This window comes from Heterocephalus glaber, unplaced genomic scaffold (assembly GCF_053883595.1).
Source record: "Heterocephalus glaber isolate CG9 unplaced genomic scaffold, H.glaber_assembly_v1.0 deba00001457, whole genome shotgun sequence".
Taxonomy (NCBI): domain Eukaryota; kingdom Metazoa; phylum Chordata; class Mammalia; order Rodentia; family Bathyergidae; genus Heterocephalus; species Heterocephalus glaber.
In genome coordinates this window covers 39,038,305-39,050,463 of record NW_028258305.1, presented here as the reverse complement: position 1 = coordinate 39,050,463, position 12,159 = coordinate 39,038,305, and the positions used below count along the sequence as shown (strand labels likewise).

General features: G+C 39.4%; 1 protein-coding gene across 2 annotated transcripts in view; it reads left to right on the top strand.

Annotated features, from left to right (window-relative positions):
• Positions 1–11,702, top strand: part of Wdr43 (WD repeat domain 43) — a 56,170-nt gene extending 44,468 nt beyond the window's left edge. For both annotated transcript variants that reach the window (XM_004839237.3, XM_021253659.2), the window contains 4 exons: positions 660–773; positions 1,328–1,397; positions 9,936–9,985; positions 10,089–11,702. In XM_004839237.3, coding sequence (XP_004839294.1) covers positions 660–773; positions 1,328–1,397; positions 9,936–9,985; positions 10,089–10,274 — 420 coding nt within the window. In that variant the 3' untranslated portion in view covers positions 10,275–11,702. The remainder of the gene's footprint in view (positions 1–659; positions 774–1,327; positions 1,398–9,935; positions 9,986–10,088) is intronic.
• Positions 11,703–12,159: the final 457 nt, after the last annotated feature.

The following is a 12,159-nucleotide window of genomic DNA, read 5'->3' as shown; positions in this document are numbered from 1 at the left end:
CTTTTAAGTGTCATTTCTAAGTCAAGGTCTGTGTTAGGCATTGGGGTTTAGCACTATACAAGAAGACACTGACTCTCATGTTGAAGTTCATAGTCTGAATGGGAACACAAAAGTGGGAGATGATTAATTAAAATGCAATCACAATAAACCTTGTGTTACTCATTTTTGTGCCTTTGTGCTCCTTAAAGTTTATCAACATTGGAATGAAACACTGTTTTTACTGTTTTTACTCTCAGGTGTCAAAAATAGAAGGAAAAGGTGTTTAGTCCTTTTTTCTGTAGCTCTATAGGGACAAATAAAACATTGCCTGCTTTAATTTCTTAAGCATGACTGTTAGCCAGGAGGATGTTTACAGTGTTATGTGAGGTCAACTTGATTCTCAGTGGCCCTGTGCTGCTGGTTTCCGGGACCTGGGAAAAGTTCCCTCTGGCTCACTCAGGGAACAGGATAGATAATGTGCTGTCATTGAAGGGTAAGATTCAGAGCAATGCCCTCTTTCGCTCAGAGATGTGTGGTGAGGTATTATTAAAATTTAGTATGTCCTTGTATTGACCTTATCTGAAATAAGTTATCTGTGTAAAGAATTCCTACCCTGCAGTTTGCCCTCCCTGGCAGTTTCTCTCTCCCTCTTAACCTTGTATACTTATTATTTTTTCTAGTTGCCTGACTTGGTACACCAGCTAGGAACACTCTACCAGCTAATGGAAAGCAGAGTCAAAACTTTTCAGAAACTCTCACACCTTCATGGGAAGCTTATCCTTCTAATCACACAAGTGAGTAAATCAAATTGTTTCTGGTTAAAAGTTTTGCTTGTGATAGGAATGGAGAAGAGAATAAGGATGGTTTACCTGAACATGGAGACCTCTCTAGTCCCATAAGAAATTTTTAAGTTCTTTGGGGCAGGGTCTCCCTGTGTAGTCCAGGCTGGCCTTGAACTAATGCAGCAGTTCTGCCTCCGCCCCTCAAGTGCTGGGCCTGGTTCTAAGAAATTAGTAAATCAAAATCCAGTCATTAACCTGGAAGTGTTACCTGTTTGACAGCTTACCTATTTCAACTTGGTGATACAGTAAGGTTGGACATGTTACTGCAAACAAGTTACAGGGTATTTCTACAGTTAAAATTTTGGTGTGGAAAGATATTCTTGATACTTCAGGGGGACTTCGGCTTGTATGGAGTAATTCTTTTCTTGTATTTGAAGAATTCCTTGCCCTGTGTGTGTTCCACACTTTGTAGACGAGGAAAATGTATGTGGAAGGTGGGTACGGTGGTGCTAGTGATACTGGAGATAGGCTTACTCTCTGCTTCATAACTCTGCTCTGTCTTTCAGGTTACAGCATCAGAGAAAACAAAGGGAATGAATTCCCCTGGACAGAAGGCCAGACTGGTGTATGAAGAAGGTAAAAGTGGGTTAGAGTAGAGCACGGAACTGGATTGATTAGTTTTTGCGGTGATTCCGTTCTGTTATCTTACTTTGCAAAAACACTGATGTAAGCTCTTGCTCTGTACACCTCTTCTAATACAACAGGTATAAGCCTCTGGCCAAAACTGTGAGATCAGGAAAGAGCAGGCAGAAATATGATAACAGTAACATGAGGCATCTGGTATGGAAAATTTTTAAATGGAAGAACCCTGAACAGACATTTTGAAAATACGTTAAAAAACCCAGGTAATATTAGTAATTCATGCAAAAACTTTAGTGGTCAGAACTGACTTGAAAGTCCATAGTTCTTCTTCTTTTTCTTTTTTATTCTTTTATTGGTACATTGTAGGTATACACCACAATTACATTTCTCATTGGGAATTGTACCTTTACATGATGCTTCTTGGTTCTTATTTTTTCCCCATTCCTAGCCCTCCCTTCACCCGCTCCACCCTTCCCTATTTACAAAGACTTTATTTCCATTTTTGCCATTTCTCATCATTTTTCCTTTCCCCTGGCCCTCCCACTACCCCTACCCTTTGGACCTTTTCTTCCTATTTTACATTATCGATTATTCATTCTAATCATTGGTACATTTTAGGTATACAATGTAATGACATTCATCATTGGAAATTTGCACCTTTACATAGTCTCTCTTGGTTCTTATTTTTCACCCTTGCCCAGCCCTCCCTTCAACCCCTCCAGTCCTCCCTATTTACAAAGATTTTGTTCCTATTTTTCCGTTTTCACATATATTAATCCCATTCCTTTCTATCCTTTCCCCTAGCCCTCCCACTTCCTTCCCTTTTGCCCCTTTTCTTCCTGTTTCACATTATCTATTGTACATTTAGTCCTTATTTACACGTTCAGTTTCTCACACGAGAGAAACTATTTGGTATTTACACATGTGTGTCCTATTTATTTCACTTAAGAGTATTGCCTCAATATGCATCCACTTAGCTATGAATGTCTAATTTCTCATTTTTTATAGCTGAGTAGTACTCCATTTTATAAACCACATTTTCTTTATCCAGTCTCCAGTTGATGGGCATTTGGGCTGTTTCCAAGTTTTAGCTATCAGAAACTGCGCTGCTATGAACATGGGCGCACATATATCACTGTGGTATGATTCTTTTAATTCTTTGGGGAAGATCCCCAGCAGTGGAATAGCGGGGTCAAATGGGACTTCCAGTCCTAGTTCTTTGAGGTATCTCTATACTGATTTCCACAGTGGTTGCACCAGTCTACACTCCCACCAGCACTGGAGCAGGGTTCCTCTTTCCCCACAGCCCCGCCAGCATTTGTTATTGGTTGATTTCACGATAGCAGCCATTCTTTCTGGAGTGAAGTGGAATCTCAGCGCTGTTTTCATTTGCATCTCTCAAATGACCAGTGATGTTGAACATTTTTTCATGTATTTATTTGCTGTTTCTACTTCTTTGTGTGAGAAATGTCTGTTCATTTCAGATGCCCATTTTTGGATTGGGTCTTTAAATTTGGGAGGTCTGATCTTTTTAAGTTCTTTATAGATTCGAGATGGTAGACCTTTGTCTGAGGAAGAGCAGGTGAAGATTTTTTCCCACATTGTGGATTGTCTCTTCACACTGCTGGTGGTTTCTCTTGCTGTGCAGAAGCCTTTTAATAAGAAGAGATCCCACTTGTTGATTGTTTGTGCTAGTTCACAGGCAAATGAGGTTTTGTTCATAAAATCTTTTCCTACACCGATGTCTTCAAGGGTTCTACCTAACCTCTGTTCCAACTGGTTCAGAGTTTCTATTTTAATATTTAGATCTTGAATCCATTTTGATTTTAGTTTAGTGCATGGTGAGAGATACAGGTCTAGTTTTAATCATTGGCAAGCTGAAGCCCAATTTTTCCAGCACCATTTGTTAAAGAGGCTATCTTTCCTCCAGTGAGGATGTTTGGCTCCTTTATCGAAGATGAGATGGCTGAGTGTGTCTGGTGTTGTTTCTGCATCTTCTAATCTGTTCCACTGGTCCTCGGGTCTGTTTCTTTGCCGGTACCATGCTGTTTTTATCACAGTAGCTTTGTAGTAGAGTTGCAGGTTGGGGATTGTGATACCCCCTGCCATTGTCTCTGTTACCTAGAATTGCTTTTGCTATTCTGGGTCTCTTCTTGTTCCAAATGAATTTTTGGATTGTTTTCTCAAGGTCCATGAAGTATGCTGCTGGGATATCAATTGGAATTGCATTGAATCTATATAGCAGTTTTGGAAGTATGGCCATTTTCACTATATTAATCCTTTCTATCCAGGAGCAGGGGATGTCTGTCCATTTTCTGATATCATCTTCAATCTCCTTTCAGAGTGCCATAGTTTTCAGAGAAGAGGTCTTTGATTTCTTTCCTTAGGATGATTCCTAGGTATTTCAGTTTTTTGGATGCTATTGTGAAAGGAATTATTTGCCCTATTTCCCTCTCAGTGAGTCTGTTGTTCATGTAAAGGAAAGCTATTGATTTTTGTGTGTTGTCCTTGTAACCAGCTACTTGACTGAATTTGGTTATTAAGTCTAGAAGACTTTTGATGGAGTTCTTGTGGTCTTCTATATACAGTATCATGTCATCTGCAAATAATGACAATTTGACTTCTTCATTACTTATCTTTATTCCTTTTATTTCTTTCTCTTGTCTAATTGGCATGGCTAATGTTTCCAGAACTATATTGAACAAGAGTGGTGATAGTGGACATCCTTGTTCCTGATTTTAGTGTGAAGGATTTCAGTTTTTGACCATTTAGTATGATATTGGCTGTTGGTTTTTCATAGATGGCTTCTATCAGTTTGAGGTAGAGACCATCTATTCCAATTTTTTGTAGGGTTTTTATCATAAATCCATGTTGGATTTTGTCAAATGTTTTTTCTGCATCTATTGAGATGATCATATGGTTTTTGTCCTTGGCTCTATTGATATAGTGTATTGCCTTGATTGATTTTCGTATATTGAACCATCCCTGCATCCCTGGGATGAATCCCACTTGATCAGGGTGTATGATCTTCTTGATGATCTTCTGCATTCTGTTTGCCATTATCTTATTAAGGATTTTTGCATCTATGTTCATTAGTGAGATTGGCCTATAGTTGTCTTTTTCAGTTGGGTCCTTCTCTACTTGGGATCTAGATGATGCTTGCTTCCAGGAATGAATTTGGGAGTATTACTTCCCTTTCAATTTCCTTGAAGAGTTTAAATAGTAGTGGCAGCAGTTCCTCTCTAAATGTCTTGTAGAATTCAGCAGTGAAGCCATCAGGGCCCAGGCTTTTCTTAGTTGATAAGCTTTTAATTACATTTTCACTTTCATTGGTTGATATTGGGTTGTTTAGAATTTTTAGGTCTCCTTTGTTCAACTTTGGTAATTCATATGTATCTAGGAATCTGTCCATTTCTTCTGTGTTGTCCATCTTATTGGCATATAGGTTCTGGAAGTAGGTATTGATGATCCTCTGGATTTCTGCTGGGTCTGTTGTCATTTCACCCTTTTCATTCCTAATTGCATGGATTTGGGCCCTTTCTTTCCTTTTTCTGACAAGGTTGGCTAAAGGTTTGTCAATTTTGTTGATTCTTTCGAAGAACCAACTCTTGGCTTCATTGAGTTTTTGTATTGTTCTCTTAGTCTCCATTGCATTGATTTCTCCTCTGATCTTTATAATTTCCTCCCTTGTATGAGCTTTGGGGTTGTCCTGCTCTTCTTTTTCTACAAGATTGAAGTTCAGCATCAGGTTATTTAATTGGGCTCGTTCTGGTTTCCTAATATGCGTATTCACTGCTGTGAATTTCCCTCGTAAGAGTGCTTTCATTGTGTCCCATAGATTCCGATATGTTGTATTGTCATTGTCATTTAATTGAAGGAACTGTCTGATTTCTTCTTTAATTTCCTCTCTGACCCCTTGGTTATTCAGAAGTGTGTTGTTCAATTTCCATGTGTTTGTGAAATATTTTGAGTTTCTCTTGCTATGGATCTCCAATTTCATTGCACTATGGTCTGCTAATATACAGGGGATAACTTCAATTCCTTTGCACTTACTTAAACATGTTCTTTGTGTGAGTACGTGGTCTATTTTTGAGAATGACCCATGTGCAGCTGAGAAGAATGTGTATTCTGATTTCGTGGGGTGGAAGACTCTGTAAACATCTGTTAAGTTCATTTGTTCAAGAGTTCGATTGAGTTCTAGTATTTCATTACTTATTTTTAGTCTAGTTAATCTATCTATTTGTGACAGTGGGGTGTTGAGGTCCCCCACTACAATTGTATTAGTGCATATATGACTTTTCATGTCTGTTAGTATTTGTTTTATATAGTTGGGTACACTAGTGTTTGGTGCATAGATATTTATGATTGTCATCTCTTCCTCTTGGATCCTTCCCTTTACAAAGATGTAGTGTCCGTCTTCGTCTCTCTTAATCAGTGTTGGTTTGAAATCTACTTGATCTGCTAAGAGGATAGCTACTCCTGCTTTTTTTGGGGTTCCTGTCTCATGGAGTATTGTTTTCCACCCTTTAAGTTTCAGTCTATGAGTTTCCTTTTGAATTAAGTGTGTTTCTTGTATGCAGCATATTGTTGGATTTTGCTTCTTGACCCATTCTGCCAATGTATTTCTTTTGATGGGTGAATTGAGACCATGTTAACATTGATGGTTATAACTGAAAGGTATTGACTTGTCATCGCCATGACTTTTTCTTTTTGTTGGGTTCTCCTCCTTTACATTTAATTTCTTGTCATGCCAGATGGGTTCATTCTGCTTTGCTTCCTGGGGTTGTGATCCTGAATGTCTGTTCCTAGGATATTGTGTAAAATTCTTTGGAGTGCTGGTTTGGTGTTCACGAAGTTCCTAAGGTGCTCTTTGTCATGAAAGTATCTTATTTCTCCATCAATTTTGAAAGATAGTTTTGCAGGGTCCATCAATCTGGGTTGGAGGCTGTTTTCTTTTAGGGCTTGGAATATGTCATTCCAAGCTCTTCTTGCCTTGATGGTTTGTGTTGAGAAGCCTGCTGTGATTCTGATGGGCTTTCCTTTGTATGTGATTTGTTTCTCTTCTCTAACTGCTTGTAGAACTTTGTTCTGTTGTGTTTCTGGAATCTTAACAATTATATGCCTATGTGTAGATTTTTTTTGATCAAGGCTATTTGGAGTCCTATATGCCTCAGTTATCTGTATGTCAAGCTCTTTTCCCCTGCTTGGGAAGTTTTCTGCCATTATTTCTGTGAAGAGATTTTTTTATGTCATCTCCACACTCTCCTGTTTCTTCATTGAGCCCAATCAGTCTTATGTTACTCTTCTTTGCATCATCTAGCAGCTGCTGGATTGATTTCTCATGTTCCCTTAAAATTTGGAAGCAATTTTTCTTTTCCTGGTCACTAATTGCAATCTTATCTTCTATATCTGAAATTCTGTCCTCACATTGGCTCATTCTCCTGTGTAGACTTTCAGAGGAGTTTTTCATGTCCTGGAAATCTATTTGCATCTGTTTTATGGATTCCATTTGTTTCTTATGTTGGGATTCCATCATGTTCCTCAGCTCCTCTCTAGATTTATTAATCATGTCTTGCACTAGGGGCACAATTTCTCCTGTTATCTGAGAAATTATTTCTGATTTCATTTTTTCCAGATCCCCTTTTGTTGCCAGTTGAGTGGGTCCAGGTGGTTGAGTATCAGAGTGTTCCATCTCCTTTCCCTTTGGGGTTGCTGTAGGTTATCTGGAAGTCTGGTTTTGAGACTCATTTACGTGTTTTCTCATTTCGACTGGGGCGGGGGGCTGTTAGCGCCTTCATGGATTACCTCCTCTGAGCTGGGAGAGATGGGACAGGGGCCGGGAGCAGCGGTAGGGATGGTGGCCCAAAAGCCCTTTCCTGTGGGCTGGGAGCAGTGGGAGGGATGGTAGCCGGGAAGCCCCTTCCTCTGGACCAGGTGCAGTGGGATTGTGGCTCAGAAGCCCCTATGTCTTGGCTGGGAGTGGTGGGAGAGATGGTGGCCCAAAAGCCCTTTCCTCTCGGCTGGGAGCAGCGGGAGGGATGGTGACCGGGTAGCCCCTTCCTCTGCACCAGGAGCAGTGGGATGGCGGCTCAGAAGCCCCTACCTCTGGGCCGGGAGCAGCGGGACTCAGTACCTTGGTCTGGTGGTCTGGTGTCCTCTGCGTCTTTGTAGTGTGGAACCAGGTGGCTGCCTGTCTGCAGCGGGGTGATTCGGTGTCTTCCTTGCGACTGGGGACCTCGGTAGGGCCTGCACAGACCTGCCTGTCTGCAGCAGGGTGATTTGGCATCTTCTGGGACTCAGGACCTCGGTAGGGCGTGCACAGACCTACCTGTCTGCAGCGGGCTGATTCAGCGTGTTCCGTGGGATTCTGGACCTCATTAGGGCGTGGGCAGACCTGCCTGTCTGCAGCGGGCTGATTCGGGGGCTGATTCGTTGTCTTCCGTGCGACTCGGGACCTGGGTAGGGCGTGCACAGACCTGCCTGTCTGCCGCGGGGTGATTCAGCGTCTTTCGCGCGACTCTTGCAATGGCAGGCTAGGTTTCCAGGTTGTTGGGAACAGATACTGAGACAGAGATTCTTTCCTGCTTTTGGGGTTAACAGCTTCTTGGCCCTAGAAGCCTGGGATGGCAGCCAGGGAGCTTCCTTCAGGGTGCTGAGACCTGCTAAGCTTCAATGCCCTAGAAGCCTGGGATGGAGGTGGGGAGCTTCCTTCCGGGTGCTGGAACCGGCTGAGCTTCTCTCTAAAGTCCATAGTTCTAAAACTATGGACAACAATCATAAACGTCTCACAAGATCCCACGGCCAGAGATTTTGTTAGTGATTTTTGTTAAGCTTTCAAAGAACAAACTATTTTTGTTGTTCACAAGCAATTTAGGCATTTTGTGAGTCAAGTATAACATTGTTAACAGTTGAAACCAGACTGTCAGGAAAATAACATTTTAGACCAACCTCAAAGATCTTAGGTAGTAAATTGATTATAGGAGTGTTTAAGGAAAATGATGTACCGTTGCCAAGTAGAGTTTCATCACATTAGTGGATTAATTGGGGAACACTAAATACTTTCTTTTGTTTTTTGGTACCGGGGATCGAACTTGGGTCCTTGCGCTTGCGCAGCAGGCAGCGAAACCACTGAGCTAAATCCCCGGCCCACTAAATACTTTCTTAATAGGCATAGACAAAGAGTATAGAAATACTTAGTCTATACATTCTGCACAACCAACTAAGAAATTTATGAGAATTTCTTTTACTTAAAAATGTTTATCAAATATAATAGTGATGCTTTTTAAAAGCATTCTCACTAAAGTCAGGAACAAGACTATTTATTGCTTCTAGGCCTCCTACCTCGTTCCTTGTGAACAAATGAATTTTAGAACATTGAACTTTATACTTGTTCTTTTCCACATAGAAAATCCAAGAGAATCTCCATTTGCATTACTATTAATAAAGTGCTGTGCAAATAAGCAGGTGTATAGGATACCACAATATCAACAACAAAGAATCAGCATTATTACCTAAACCAGTAATAACTTAGTCAACAGTATATTCAGAAAAAAGATCTCTTTCTCTTTTTTCTCAGTAACTGGGATCAAACTGAGGACCTGGCGCTTATGGGGCAGGTACAGCGCCCCTGAACTAAATCCCTGGCTCCAAAAAAGATCTCTTTTACAGCAGCAGTCAAAATTACGAGAATACTTAAAAAGTGAAACAAAACTTTTACAGGAAAAACTAAGACACTTGATGGACACAGAAGCATACCTGAATAAATTTAAAGATAAGCCAGTAATTTCAAAAGAGAAGATGTTACATTGTCAAGTTGATAGTAATCTAGCTAGTAAATTGTTCCATAAATGTAATATTTAGCTTATTTGGAAGAACAAAGAACTCAGAATATCTGCCATTTAGATGAACAAGGTGGGGGAATCTGTCCTATCAGGTGTGTCAAAACTTAGGAAAGCTAGAGTGCAAGAATAGGTATGCCAGTATGTTGGCATAGTTACCTGCAAAACCCCACAGGGCCGTGGAATCTCAGTGGATTAGCCCTGATTCATGTATTGGATCATTTGGAGAAGACAGCCCAGTAAGGAAGGTGATGGAAAACTAGTAATTTATGTGGAACAAGAGATTGTGTCTGTATCACATTGCATATCACTATTTTCTCTTTATACCTTCATGTATTAAAGGAAAATTTTTATTATAAGAGGGAAATAATACTAAAGTGAACATGAGTTACATAGATGATTTTTTGAATTTTGTCTTATCTACTGGTGCCATTTGTAGCCTAGAAATGGCTTAGTATTTTAAGATGAGATTTTGTAGGGGTTTTGGTATTTAATCTGGTGCAGTGACATTTTTAAGGCATATACTAAATGTTTTTTATGGAGACAATAGTAATTTAATGGTATCAGATGGGTGGTAACTGTATAAATGGTATTTTCATAAAAGTAAATTCAGGAATCTGGTGCTGCTTAATTTTCAGGACTATGCTCTCTGCTTTGTTTACAACATTAAGGCTGGATTTTTCTCCCCCTACAGAATCTTCTGAAGAGGAGTCTGATGATGAAATAGCAGATAAGGATTCTGATGTGAGTGATTTGTTTCCTGGTACATAAATCTGCCTTTTAAGTTCTCATGCTCTATGAGAATGAGCCCTTCACGAACGTTTTCCTTCCTTAATATTTCTACCAGGATAATTGGGATGAAGATGAGGAGGAGAAAGAAAGTACAAAAGATGAAGATACTGATGAAGAGAATGAAGATGATGATGAGGCTGAAGAAAAGGAAGAAAATGGTGGGGACAGAGATATAGCCATCGAAAAAGAATTAAATGGAGATTCTGATTTAGATCCCGAAAATGAAAGTGAAGAAGAATGAAGACAGAAAAATAAGCCAGTCACACTGTAAACTCTGGCTTATCTTGCCCAGTGCTGCTGCGTCCTCTGGGGAGGGTTGTTCCCGTGCCAGGACGCCCAGGGCCGCTGCACATTTCCAAATCCACAGCGGCAATTCCCACGCCACCTTGCTATCCTGAGTGCCCCAGACTCTAACTGTGTAAATAAGAGTGTTTCATTCAAATGTTAATAAACTTTACACAGTAAATAGACACATTTTCCGCAATGTACTGACATGGGTGTCCAGTATATGGTATATTTTTATAAAATAATATCCTAGTACAATTGGTTGGTCAGGAATTGACTTCCGGGAAGACACAGGAATATCCTCTAGGGGTTCAGGAACTGGATGCAGTGAAGGAGTCAGGTCTTATCTCAGGTTGGTATCTTTTATTAAATCCAGATGCGACACAGCACTAGTGAAACGTTTTTAATTTGGTACACTTAATTTGATACTTTTTCATAAAGGGAATAACTAAATACTGGAGTAAAAATGATCGGGGTTAAAAAACTTCACCTGTATCCCTAGTTTGTCTGTTAACTGTGGTAATCTGACTTGAGTCAGGTTGAATATTTGGAGTGCTTCCCAAAAATAACCACTTATTTTTTAAGCTGTCAAGTGAAATATTTTTTTAAGATGAACAAAAACTTATGGTAATTAAAAAACTAAAGACGTAGCCATATTAAGGATTTTTCTTGACTGCAAATTGCCTGTAAAGAATCATTAAGGGTGTAGAGTGCTCATTACTTGTAACTTTTTAAAAAATTCAGTCATTGCTGCTTTTAAAGAGGTTTTCATTTTTATTTAAATTACTAATGGATCAAAGAACAATTGTTTATTTTTTTCTGTTTTGTTTGAAATATTAATGATAGCCTTGTTGGAATTTTTTTTCCAAAGAAAATATTTTTATAATTCAATAATTTAATGTTTTTCTTCCTTTTCATTACCCATTCCTGGCAGTGTTAGGGTATCTGTTTATCTTTAAAATAATAAATCTTACTCAAGATTTTTTATGTATGTATAAATAAGTATTTTGGTGTGCTACAAAGCTTTTTCCAAGTATCAGCAATTTGCTTTGTTTTGCTTTGTTTTTAAAAGAATGAGCCAGGGTTTGCTTAGTGCTCAAAAGCAGATAAAAGCTTGCCTCTAAGGAATGGTTGAGCACATGGATTTATTTTTTCTCACCTGTGAATATGTAAAAAAACCATTTTATCTCTGAGGAACTTTTTAAACATCAGTGGCAGAATGAGATTCTGTGCTGACCTCACAGAGCTGGAGCCGTGAGAGCATATTGGGAATGCAGTTAGAGCTCGTTGCTGGTGCATTGTACAGTAGTATTTGTCTATCAATGGAGCTGTTTATGACAATTTAATACCATCTCTTTGTAAAGTGAATAAATACTCATCTTTACTCAGTGTTGTCTTGTGGTATATGTAGAGGATTATAGCATGTGTTTGGGCTTGTGGTATGAAGGTTTTTAAAACGTGATTTTACTTCACTAGCATTAATACATACAGGCTCTCAAGGCTTATTAGATAATCTAGAATTTGTAGTGAAGTGAAAGAACTAAAAATTTTGTCTTCATCCAGTGTCAGTTATAGCTGGTTGTTTTTTGAAGCTGTCCCACCTGGCTGGCTTGTGACTCCACAACGCAAGGCTGTAGTGACAGTAAAGAAGAGGGATGTGTGTGTGCCAGTATTGTATATTAGATCCTGCGAGTTGCATTTCTTTTCCTCCTCCCCATGTAAATGGTAACAAATGCAGTGCTCTCATATGAAGTTTTTTGGCTTAGAAAAATTCAGAATTATGCTTGTTATGAAAAGAATTTTCTAGTCATAGGATATTTTGATGTCTTATTCTGCTTCTA